This window comes from Phoca vitulina, unplaced genomic scaffold (assembly GCF_004348235.1).
Source record: "Phoca vitulina isolate PV1807 unplaced genomic scaffold, GSC_HSeal_1.0 scaffold53, whole genome shotgun sequence".
NCBI lineage: Eukaryota > Metazoa > Chordata > Mammalia > Carnivora > Phocidae > Phoca > Phoca vitulina.
The window spans coordinates 2,727,960-2,739,329 of record NW_022589756.1 but is presented as its reverse complement, the minus strand read 5'-3'; the positions used below and the strand labels follow the sequence as shown (position 1 = coordinate 2,739,329).

At 49.3% G+C, this 11,370-nt stretch overlaps 1 protein-coding gene across 1 annotated transcript in view; it reads left to right on the top strand.

Moving 5' to 3' along the window:
* BIN3 (bridging integrator 3) overlaps positions 1–11,370 on the top strand; it is a 42,145-nt gene continuing 30,775 nt past the window's right edge. The window contains exon 1 of the mRNA XM_032389043.1: positions 1–102. Coding sequence (XP_032244934.1) covers positions 95–102 — 8 coding nt within the window. The 5' untranslated portion in view covers positions 1–94. The remainder of the gene's footprint in view (positions 103–11,370) is intronic.

Sequence of the window (11,370 nt, the reverse complement as noted above, 5' to 3'; positions counted from 1 at the left end):
TACGTCACTTCCTGGAGACTGGCTGAATCCGGAAGTGATCCCTGAGGACCCAGTTGCGGCCGAGGACCCCGGCGGCAGGGCCAGGTTCGGGACCATGAGCTGGTGAGTGAGGCCCGGGCGGCAGAGCGCCTTGCCCGCGCCCACCTGAGTCCCCTCGCCCGCGCTGCCCGCCCTGCCCGCACGGACCCTCCGCCCTTGGTCCTTCGAGGGCCCTTGCACCGGTGCTTTCCCGGAGGCTCCGTCTCTCGGCAGGACTCGCCGGGAGATGGGGCAGGGGAATCCTCTTGGCCTGGGATCCCGCGTCTGTTTCCTGACTCCTTCTGTTACATGGAACCTGTCCCGTCTTCTCCCAGCTGCTTGGAGTGAGAAAGTTTCCTGTTTCCTCCTCTTGTAAATATTCGTTGAGGTGGAGTAAAATGCCTTCTTTCTCCCCTGTGGACATCTCTCCACGGCTCCCGTAGCCCCAGAGCTGTAGTCCTCACTCTGGGAGCCCAGTTCACTGATCAAAAACCCACTCGCTTTCACTTAACAGTCTTCAAAAGACAGAACTTGCTTCCCTTTTGGAAGGGTCCAGAATTGAAAAGCCACACCCACACTCCGAGTGTGGGACTGAACTCGTTTTAATCATTTACAGGGCCGTTACCCACTCACTGTTTTCTCTTGAACATAGACATAGGTAAGCTTAAACACTGTGGGAGCTAGCAGGCCATGAGACAAGACGGTAAGGCGTCTCAGAGTAGTAGAGTCACAGCTCCAGGGTTGGAAGGTATGTTGTTATATGATGCCCATAATAGATGAAGGTTCATAGTAGAGACTTCTTATATATAATGGTTGATTTGTTTTGTAAGACTCGGTTTGCCCAAAGGGCCTTACCTTCAGGCCCAAGGACCTGCGTATCCACAACCCCAAACCTCCGGGGGTCCAGCTATCATTTGCTTATATGAATACAATGACCCCCAGAGATGTACAAGATGGATCAAACCTCTTGGAATCCAAGGTCCGTTAGCATAGGGAACGTGTTTGCCACTCTTCCTCATAGTCTAGCCTGTTTCTTTACACAAAGTAAATGTACGATAACTGGTCATAAATGAATGAAGATAGTCGAATATCCTTCAGGAAGGCTCTCGCAGGCTCACATTTGACCATCAGTGGAAACTACGCTCTGGCCACAAGCAACGAATGTCAGCCAGTGTTAAGGACAGTTCTCTAATGTAAAATGTAGACCATTTCTGTCCCCTCCTCCCTCCTGCTTCTTAGAGAAAGATTGATGGACAAATGTCACACAGTTGGTGCCAGCACGTGAGGAAGCCAGGAGCAGTGCCCTAATAAGCCCCGGCAGGAGCTGCTCCTTTCCCCTCCATCTTCGCTCCAGGAGGCCGATAGGGGGCTAGAGCCTTAAAAAGCTAACTTTCCCATCTTGTTATAACCTAGTTAGTGATGAGCAAAGTGGCAATCCTTCAATTCCCTTTCCTAGAGGAATTACTTCCTTAAAGTGTCAGCCTGGGTCCCCCGACCTTGTGATATAGATGTCCTCTTGCCAGCCGCATCTGGGATCTTTGGAGTTCTCTTGCTTAATTTTTCAGGGTAAAAACCAGGAAGTACAAATGCATTGTATTGCTTAGATTGGCATTTACAATTTTAAAAAATCAATCTTTTCTTCACAAAGCAGAAGAACAGAGCAGAGCCCAGGGTAAAAGAATCTCTTGGTGATCTGAAGCATGCTGTTTCCACCTGTCTGGAGGAAGGCTTTTTTTCTGAAAAAGTAATAGCCTGTTTCCTAAGGCCTGTCAGGTTGCAGAGAATTGAAATTGACAACTGCCTGTTCAGCAAAAGCTGAGATTTTTATCCTGCAGAATTAACTTACTAGTACATGTGCACTTGGCACCTCCTTGGAGTGAGGGTCAGAACCAAAAGGGTGGCTTTGTCCCTCAAAGCTGAGATTCCTTTTTCTTCTTCTTTAGAGGGCCTCTACGTCATCTCTTACGTGGACCCTGACCCTGTCTCCCTGAGAGGGGAACAGCACCGGCGCCTGGGCACACAATCACACTCAGTTCCTGGCTCAATGGCTGGCAAAGGGAGCGGGGCTGGGTCCTTCTGATTCACTCCTGGAGTGGTTTTCCTGCTCCCAGAATGAATCCATCCATTCATCCGAGACTGGAATTCTCAGTGGGGGAAGAGACCAGAGTGACGTAGGGCCATCATAGGAGGCCGATGCCCAAGGTCAAGTTCACCAAGCACATGGGGTATGCCAGCCATCATTGAATAAGGCCTAGGGGCATGCAGCCCATGGTCCCCAGAGGGTAACCATTGTTCTGGGCTAGGCTGGGCTTTCAAAATGTCACAGTGAGAAATGTCCAGTATTGATGCCCTTTGCACACTGTGGACTTTGCATGAAGAGTGAGAGGTCTTTGTTCCCTGCTTCCTCTGTGCATGCAGCCCACCCACCCCCTGTTTGTTTAGTGGGTACCTGCTGCCTTCCTGTACCATCTACCCATCCATTCATCCACCGACCACCCACGTGTCTTCTTGCCAAGTGGTCCAGTGGTGTGCCCTGCTAGGAAGAAGGCGTTTGATGTTCACATCTCAGGTCACTGATTCACTGTTTGGGCCTAAGTCAAGTGCTTCCTTCTCCTCTCCTGCTTGTCTCCCCCTCTCTCTTCTTGTGGCTGTGTCATTATTATTGTATGGAGGGAGAGTTCAGTAGAATTAAGAATATAATTTGCTTTTTCAATCTGGCTTAGCTGTCTCTAGGGATTGTAGCCTTCCCTGGAACTACACACCTTGATGCTCTTAGGCTTAAGTGACAAGGAAAAAGGAGTCCTGTAGGAAATCTTCCTCTATTAGGGGTCCAGAAGTTTGACTCAGAACGAAGGAAATTAGGGTCCGTGCAGAGAAATGTGGCTGGGAGCTCGAGGGGTGAGTTCAGGTTCTGGTTCCCTCCTTCACAGGGTGGCCTGGGCAGGCGTTCAGCCTTCCTCTGTCTTGTTTTCGCCACTGTGACATGCAGTGGATAATCCCGGCTGACGCTGTGCCACCCAAGCCTGTTGTGAAAAAAATGGAGACTATGATCGTTTTCTGACTCTTCTGGGCTCTTCTACCTCTCTGTGCCCCCTTAAATATTGATACTCCTTGGAATCCATCCGCCCCCACCCCACCCCCATGTTCTCACCCCGTATGCCCTCCCCATCATCTTCAGGATAAAGGCCTGACTCGGCATGGCTTATAAGGCCCTCCTGGACCTGGCTGTCCATCTTTCCTCCTGTGGCTAAGCTTTTCCTGGCCTCTGGTGCCTCTGCCCCTCTATATGCACTGTTCTTCTGCCTGAAATGCCCTTCACTCCTGCCTCGTCCGCCAGGCCGACGTATACTCATCCTTCCGGAGTCGGGGAGGCTTCACCTCTTCTGAGGGTCTTCCCTGAACAGCCCCCCACACCCTGCCAAGCTGACTTGGGTGCCCCTCCTCTGACCCTCATTAGCATCTGTACTTGATTTGTTGGTTTACTTGTCAGTGACCCCACCAGTCTGTGCATGATCGAGAAAGGCACTGTGTCTTGGTCATCACTGTATCCCTAGCAGTGTCCCCAGCCGTCGGTACCTGTTTATTGGATGTATGAGTGAGCACTATTTTTCCATTTCCTGACTTGCCTTAGCTCAGGAAAACTTTTCAGATAAAAACGTGCAGAACCTATAGGCCGCTTCCTGAAATGAAGAGCCTCTAAGAGTGCTGTCCTTAAGTCGATGAGGGAAGAAGTGGCTTCAGAGCCCCTCAGAGACTGAGTGTTCTCTCCCCTCTGTCCCTGTCCCCACACTGCCCTCTTCCATGCTTGCATAGAACTGTAGTACCTCCACAGCCTTCCAAGGACCACAGATGTGTTCCTCTCCCTCACAGACCGCGTGAGGGCAGGATCTACTACTTCTTCACCTTTGTGTGTGTCTACTGTTTGCACGTAGTAGGTACCTAATCGGCAAGTGTCAAATGAAAGGAATGGACTCTGAAGAAAGGGAGGTTACCTGCTGGGTCAGACCGAACCACCCATTCTGTTTCACACATGTTCTCAGTGGAGTCTCTTTTCCCTCTAGTGTGACCCTTGCCATCGTACATTTGTACAGTGCTTTTAACTTTTCAAATTACTTTCCCCTCCATTATCTGATTTCGTCCTCACGTGTACCCTCGGAAGTATGCAGTGAATTCACTCACGGAGTACCTAGCAGAGCCAGAACTAAAATCTGCATCTCCTGAGTATTCTCTGTGCTTGAACAGAAACATTAGAAAAATGGCAGACCAGGGGCGCCTGGCTGGGAAGTGGGAAGAGCACGTGACTCTTGATCTCGGGGTCCTGAGTTGGGTGTAGAGATGAAAAAAAAAAAAACAAACAATGGAAGACCATTCCCAAGCTGATTTGGCCCCAAAGGAAGGTATTGGGCTTTGCCAGCACGTGTGAACACTGCCGGGGTGGTAGTGAATTACAAGAAGCTGCCAGTTTTCACACTTAACGCAGTAGAGGAAATCCCGTGTCGTGCACACGTCCGGGTGTTCTGGAACATCTCAGCTTCTTACTCTGGGGCCTCTCTGCCTCGAGCAGCCTTCCCACTCACTTCTTTGGACAGGCCAGACTCTCCCTAAGTCTTTTCCTCTTCTTTGGAGAGCAGGGTGGTGCCCAGAAGACGGACCCTTTGAGGAGCCTGTGTGATTCTCTAGTTGACGTTGCTTTGGGCACCGGTGTAAAACATCTCACTCTTGTTTCAGCTGTTCGTAATGAGAGGGGAAGGGACTTTTTCCACTTTTGGAAAGAACCACGTATCCTGAATCCCACAGCTTCTTCCTCAAAGGTGTTTTCTTCCGTGTTGTACTCTTTATGTACATGTGTTGGGGTAGCTTCAGGGTTGGCAGGTAAGCTATTAGAGCTGCTTCCCCGAACCCATTATTTCCATGGTTAACCCATTTAAATAGGGCCCAGTATGACATGTTGCACACAGGTCGTGCTCAATGACTATTTGTGGATTTAATACTCAGTGAACATTTCTACTGTACAAGGGCCTGTGCCACATGTTGGGGGACATTCCAAAGGCTGTAGGAACCGATGCCTGTCTTCAGCCAGCATATGGAAAGCTCCCGGGATTCATAGGAATGACAGCCAATCCCTAAATGTCGGTGTGGCATCGTCAAGAAAAATTTCAACCGGAGGATGTGATTTGAGCTGAACCCTGAGTAGCGAGTATGCAGTGCTGCAGTGGGCAGTGAGAGAGAAGGGTGGCGTGGAAAAGCTGTGTGGAGACGGGATGCATCAAGAGTATTCGAGGTGGTCCGCCAGGACACCGGCTTTGGGTTTAGCGAAGAGGGCTTTGGGGAGAGGCTGCGTGGATGACGGGGGGCACCAGAGTCGGGGCCACGTTGTCGGTGCTTGCGGTGCGTCGCTGAGCGCCGAAACTGAGCTTAGGCTTTTGAAAATGGAAGGGTTTTGAGCATGGAAGTGGCAGGGGGAAATGAGTGATTTCATCGGATTAATTTGGCAGTGGTCTGTACGAGGGCTCAGAAAAGAGGAAGAATGGAGCCAGGGGGGCTAACTTGGACAGTGGCTTCCTAAATTTTTTGACCACAACTTGCAGTCAGAAACACCTTTGATATTGTAGCACACCTACATTTATACTTCAGATAAAAGCTTCACGTGGTATATGTGTGATGCACACTAGTATTTTATGTTCTATTTCATGTTTAAAAGAATGGTGTACTTCCGTTGATCTCATGACTAATTTTGATAGGTTTACAGCGGGATAACGTGTAGCAGCTTACGTGATTGATGCGGGACCCCAGTTAGAAAAACACTGATCTAGGAGTTTATTACAGGGGCTCAGACTGTAAGCCAACATCTGTGACTCCAGCCAGCTGAGGATAGTGTTTGGTTTATTTGGTTGTTTTCCGTGGGTTATAAGAAGAAATGTAGAAGGGGCAACTATAAAGAACCCCAGCCATGTGCTTTATAAGAACGTAATCCATAGAAGGGAAAACTGTCAATCACTTTATAGAAAAGAAAACCCCAGTGGACAAAAGCCTATACCAAGATGTTGGTTTATTAGTAATCAGGGAAAAGCAGATTAAACCAACAAGATGCCATCATACAGCCACCCAACTGGCAACAGTTTTAAAGTCTGGCAACACCAAGTATCTAAGGAGGAGGAGCAGTGGGAACGCGCGCCCACTGGCATCCGGGGTGCAGGGTGGTGTAGAGAGTGGTGGTGTAAATTGATACTGGAGATTTCTACGGTACCTGTGGCAGTTGGAAACGTTCGCACCCCCTCACCCAGAGAAACTCCCGCAGGGGAGCGGGGTTGCTTCATTGTCTGTAGATGTCCAGCCTCTACAGTGTGGTATCTTTACATAATGAAACGGGTAGTCATTAAAATGAATGAAGTGGAGCTATGTATATCAACAGGGACAAATCTCAGAAGCATAATGCTGGACATAAAAAGTTAGTTTCAAAGTGATACATTCAGTATTGTACTATTTACATACAGTTCAGGCCTACGAAACAATACTGTGTTGTGCTTATGGATTTAAACGTATGTAATGCAAGTCTGGAAAGAATACATACTAAACGCAGGGCCGTGGTTCCCTGCCAGGGTGAGGAGGAGCGGGAGGAGGGGACGGAATTGGGCTGGAGCACGGGGCGGGGGGCTTCAGCAGTGTCGTGAGGGGCTACGTCTTCATGTCAGAGCCCGATAATGCTGGGTGAACATATGGGTAGTTCTTCTCTAGCATTTTCTGAGTGTTTACAATAATTGATAATAGTTTCTCTTAACTTTTGTCATGCCTGGCCTGACAGGCATCACGGCTAGGGCCGACCTCACTGTTCACAGCAAGAGAATCATTGCCCTCCCCCGGCCAGTAGGTGAGGATGACCTGAGGAGGGAGGCCTAGAAGTGAGTTTCCACCTCAGCCCTCCTCCTTCTCCGTCCTGCTTTCAGACCTTCAGCAGAGAAGGGAAAAGGTCGAGTGAAAGCTCTTTGTATAATTCCTGGTTGGTTAGAGACAGAAGTGAAAATGAGATTAGAGATAGTGCCTCAGAAGCTAAACAGCTGGTCTGGTGTTTCTCAGAGTCTGTCGGCGTCTGAGCCACGGCTCACGCATCCGAATGGCAAGCAGGTATTGGAGGCTTCTCTCGGCTTGTTGAGTAAGCAGGGTAAGCCTTTCACCTCAGAAGGCCTTCTGTGTTCCTTTTATAAAATGGGGAAACCCGTTTTCTAAGGAGCTACAGAGCAAACAAACAAACAGACTCCCTCCCTGAATTGCCTGCCTTCCTCCCGTTTCTTGACCTTTAGACCTCCATCAGCCTCCAGACTTCTGTCACAAATCCTTTTACTACTTGGGAGGAAGTCCCCGTTCATTGTAGGCAAATGCACTCACTTGGGCCTGGCAGTGATGCGCTCTCCTACGGGACTGCTGCTTGCCCCCAAAGCAGAAAAAATCATTTCAGGTTTCCTAACCATACTTACCTCTGTGTAACCGTGTGCGAGCCACCCACTCGGGGCTCAGTTTGTTCATCATCATCGAAATAGCACCCACCACCATCTTCACTGCACATACTGATAGGCTGCTGACTCTATGTCAGGAACTTTTTTAGGAACTAAACTCATTTGGCCCTCCCAGTGACCCTACATGATACGTATATTATTGTCCGATTCTGTAGGCAAGGAAGCTGCGAGACAGGAAGGTGAGCTAAGTTGTCCAAAGCCCCACAGCTGGCAGTTGGCAGAGGGAAGAATTAAAAGCCAAGCAGTCCGGCTCCCAAGTCTGTCCCCCGAGTCTGTCCCCCGACTCAGTGCGCCTCCTCTAGTGAGGAATACAGGAGTGGACCACTTGCTTTAAATGAACTGTTGTCTCTGAAGCACCTAGCACCAAGCAGCACTAGGAGATGCTCAATACATGGTCACTTGAATTGGAGGATTTCTAAGATCTCACGTTCTGTGAGATCTCCCTGAACATTCTGTGATTCATTCTGTGTCAGCTTCTCAGAGGTCAGCCTGGGGAGCAGTGGGGAAGGAGGGATCACAGCTGAGCTGGGGGATTGTTCTAGTCCAAGTGACAAATCAGCCAAGTCACAGAGTCATGCCTTTTATTTTTAAACACGCACATACCTCTTCGGACTGGTGGCGAGTCAGGGTAGTATTGTGTGTGCTCTGGTTTTAGATCTGGCTAATTTAGGGGAAGGCCTGACGGGGGCAGGGGCGGGTGGAGAGGCTGTGGTCAGAGGTGCTGGAAATGGCCATTTTACAGCTCAGTCCATTTCCTCTTCTGATGGGGTCTCTCCTGCCCTTGCTCGGGCTGAACTCTCCGTGGCCGGGTGGCACTGTGGCCAGCTGGCCCTGCAGAGAGGATGACCTCCCGCAAGCAGCTGCTTTGCCAGAGCCAGCCGCCTCTCCATAAGCCCTGCCCTGGCCCCAGCCCTCTGTTTCCCCTCCAAGTGTCAAGGTGGTGGTAGCCGTGGTGGGGCCTCAGACCAGGGAAGGCAACGACCCAAGGATAGGGTAACAGAAGGATGGGGGGAGGAGGGGCTTGTCCTTCCAGCCTGCAGAAGCTGCTGCCTTTCGCCCACCTTCCTGCTCTTGCCGAGACAGTGACTCAGGCCCAGACCACTCCCCGGGGAGCCAGGATTTCAGCCACTATCAACTGCCGCCTACTCTTTGCTCAGCCCTCCCTTCGTTCTCACCTCCCTCACCTCCTCCCTCCCCCCAAAACTGTGATCCCTCAGAAAGATGTGGGGTGGGGTAGACTGAATCATTTCAGGGTTCTTTCCACCCCCAAGCCAGGCCTAGGCTCATTCACATTCAGTAGAAACGATTTCCAGAGGCCAAGGTGAAGACCAGGGAGGAATGTGTAGGTTTGGGCTTCTTTCCACTCTTCTTTGTCATGGAAGCAGAGGACTCTCCAAAGAAGGCGGGGCTCGAGGGATCTTCTGGGGTGACCAGGGGATCCCCACCCAACTGCCATCTGGGCCTGCCTCTTGTCTCTGCCTCTGCAGTAGAGGGGCTGGGGAAACAAAAGATTGAGAAACCTAGCAAATTGAAAATGCAGAAGAGCTGTTTTTGTAAATAGACATTACACAAGAGCAGGAGTTTTTTGGAAAGGTTTTACTGAGACAGACAGAATTAGCCAACTGGCATCATGCTGCTAATAGAGATATTTACTGTTTGAAAAAGTGTATTTGTAGCTTTGGAGAACATCCTGTTGACTTTTCTTTATTGTGAAAGTGAATTTTTCCCCCCTTTCCCTCTGTACACATAGAACTTTTTTTCTTTTTTGAGGTGGGGCACGTTGGGGGTTGGAGAAGGGTAGGCTTGAGAGAATTGTTTTCTCCGTTTTGTTGCTGAGACCAAAATATCCCTTCTCCTGCCCTCTGGTGCTCATATTTACGGATTGGCAAGTAGAACCAATTAAGGAATCCTAGTCCGGAGGCCGGGAGCTCTGAGCCCTCTTGGTTTCTTCCAGAGCGGAGAGATTCTGTGGGGAGCAAGCCCTGTCTTCTCTCCGGACCTCTGCTTACCTGCCCGATGCCAAGGGAAGAACCCCGGGGAAAGCGTGAGGAGGAGAGGGACCAAGGTCCTGAGGCCCAGTGAGCCTCTCTGTGTCCCGGAGGACTGCCGGCCTCAGCCACCACCCCCACTGGACCAGGGCGCCTCTGCTCTCGGAGATGCTGTGATGCTGTTGGACTTGCCGCGTGCGCCTTCCAGAGCAGCCGTTTCTCCCGAGGAGGTCCCTGCGACCCAGCAGGGTTCTAGAACCACAGGGAGGTAGTGCCGAGAAGAGGCAGAAGAGCTGCTTCAAGTGTAGTCCTTCTGCCCTGTCTTCTCGCTCTCCCCTGGCCACCTTTCACCGCTTTGGTGGCAGAGAATCTGTTCTTCTCTCAGGGTACCTGCCCCAGTTTTCAGGCTATTTCTCCGGCAGAGGGGAGCATATCTGCCATTTGGCAGCCTTGGAATAAACCCAGGAGACTCTTCTCCTGTCATATTTCCTCTTAAGCTCTTTAATTTATTAGTTTTGGGGGACGCCAGGGTGCTCAGTCGGTTAAGTGACTGATTCTTGATTTCGGCTCAGGTCATGATCTCAGGGTCATGAGATCGAGCCCCGAGTTGGGCTCCGAGCTCAGCAGGAAGTCTGCTGGAGATTTTCCCTCTCCCTCTGCCCCTCTGCCCCTGCTCGTGGGCACTCTCTCTCAAATAAATAAATCTTTAAAAATAAAATAAGTTTTCCCTCAACCCGTATTCTGATACCATGTCCAGCTAGGCTTTACTGCCAATGCCAAGGGGCAGCTCCGTTTTCACGGTCTGCACCCAGTGTACTTTCCCCTGACCCCAGCTGCTGCTGGTGGCTGGGGAGACCCTTTTTAGCTTTGGTTTAGTCGGGTAAGAATTGGGAGGCCAAAGACAGTGATCTTACTTTTCTTTGTTGTTTATAAAGCCTTATCTGAGAGTAACTTCTTTCAGGAAACTTAAATGAGAGTATGGTGTTATATAGGGTCCTTGAGGCAACATACTGATTTACTCCTTTATTTAACCACTTATCCAGTGCTTACTGTGTGCATCAAACTGGACTATAAGCTCCCTGGGATCGTAGAATGAGTCAGTCTTGTTCATCCTGATAGCCCTAGAACCTAGAGTCGTTCTAGGTATAAAGGAGGCCCTCAATAAATATTTACTGAATATTCATTCAATGAAAGTTTGAAAATAGCACTGTACCTAATACAGTACTTACAGAAATTGCAAAGAAGCATAACCTTCAGTCCCTGCACTGGAGGGCTTATGTGTCATAATCAGAAAGTAAGATGTATACACAGCAAAGTTGGTTAGCCTGACCCTTTACCAAGCAGAGTGTAACAGTGAATCATAGCACTGGGTCTCGGAGAGCAGACTGGTCATCTAAATGCATGCTGGAGAAGGCTCTGTGATAGAACTCAAAAATCCAGTGTTTGTATCTTGTAGGAAACTAGGAACAAAAAGATACTTCCTTACTAATTGGAGGCTTTCTGGCTGAAACCAGTAGCCTTTTTCATATTTAATGGTGAAAGATCAGCCCCGAAGCATTCTTAGTAAAGTCAGAAACATTTTTCTACAATTTCTGGCCAATGCTATAACACAAGAAGTAGATACAAAATATTGGGAAAGAAAAGGGAAGTTTTGTCATTATTTTCAAGTGATATGACTGTCTATTTGGAAAACCTAATTCTTTTTTTCTTGCTGAATTTCTCAGGCTATATAGGTTAAGCATGTAGGTGTGGTGACTGGTTTCAGGGTAAATATTTAATACCCAAGAGCTTTCCTGTGTACCAGGACAATAAAATGAAAAAGAGAATTCCATTTGCAGTGTAACCAAGTGGAA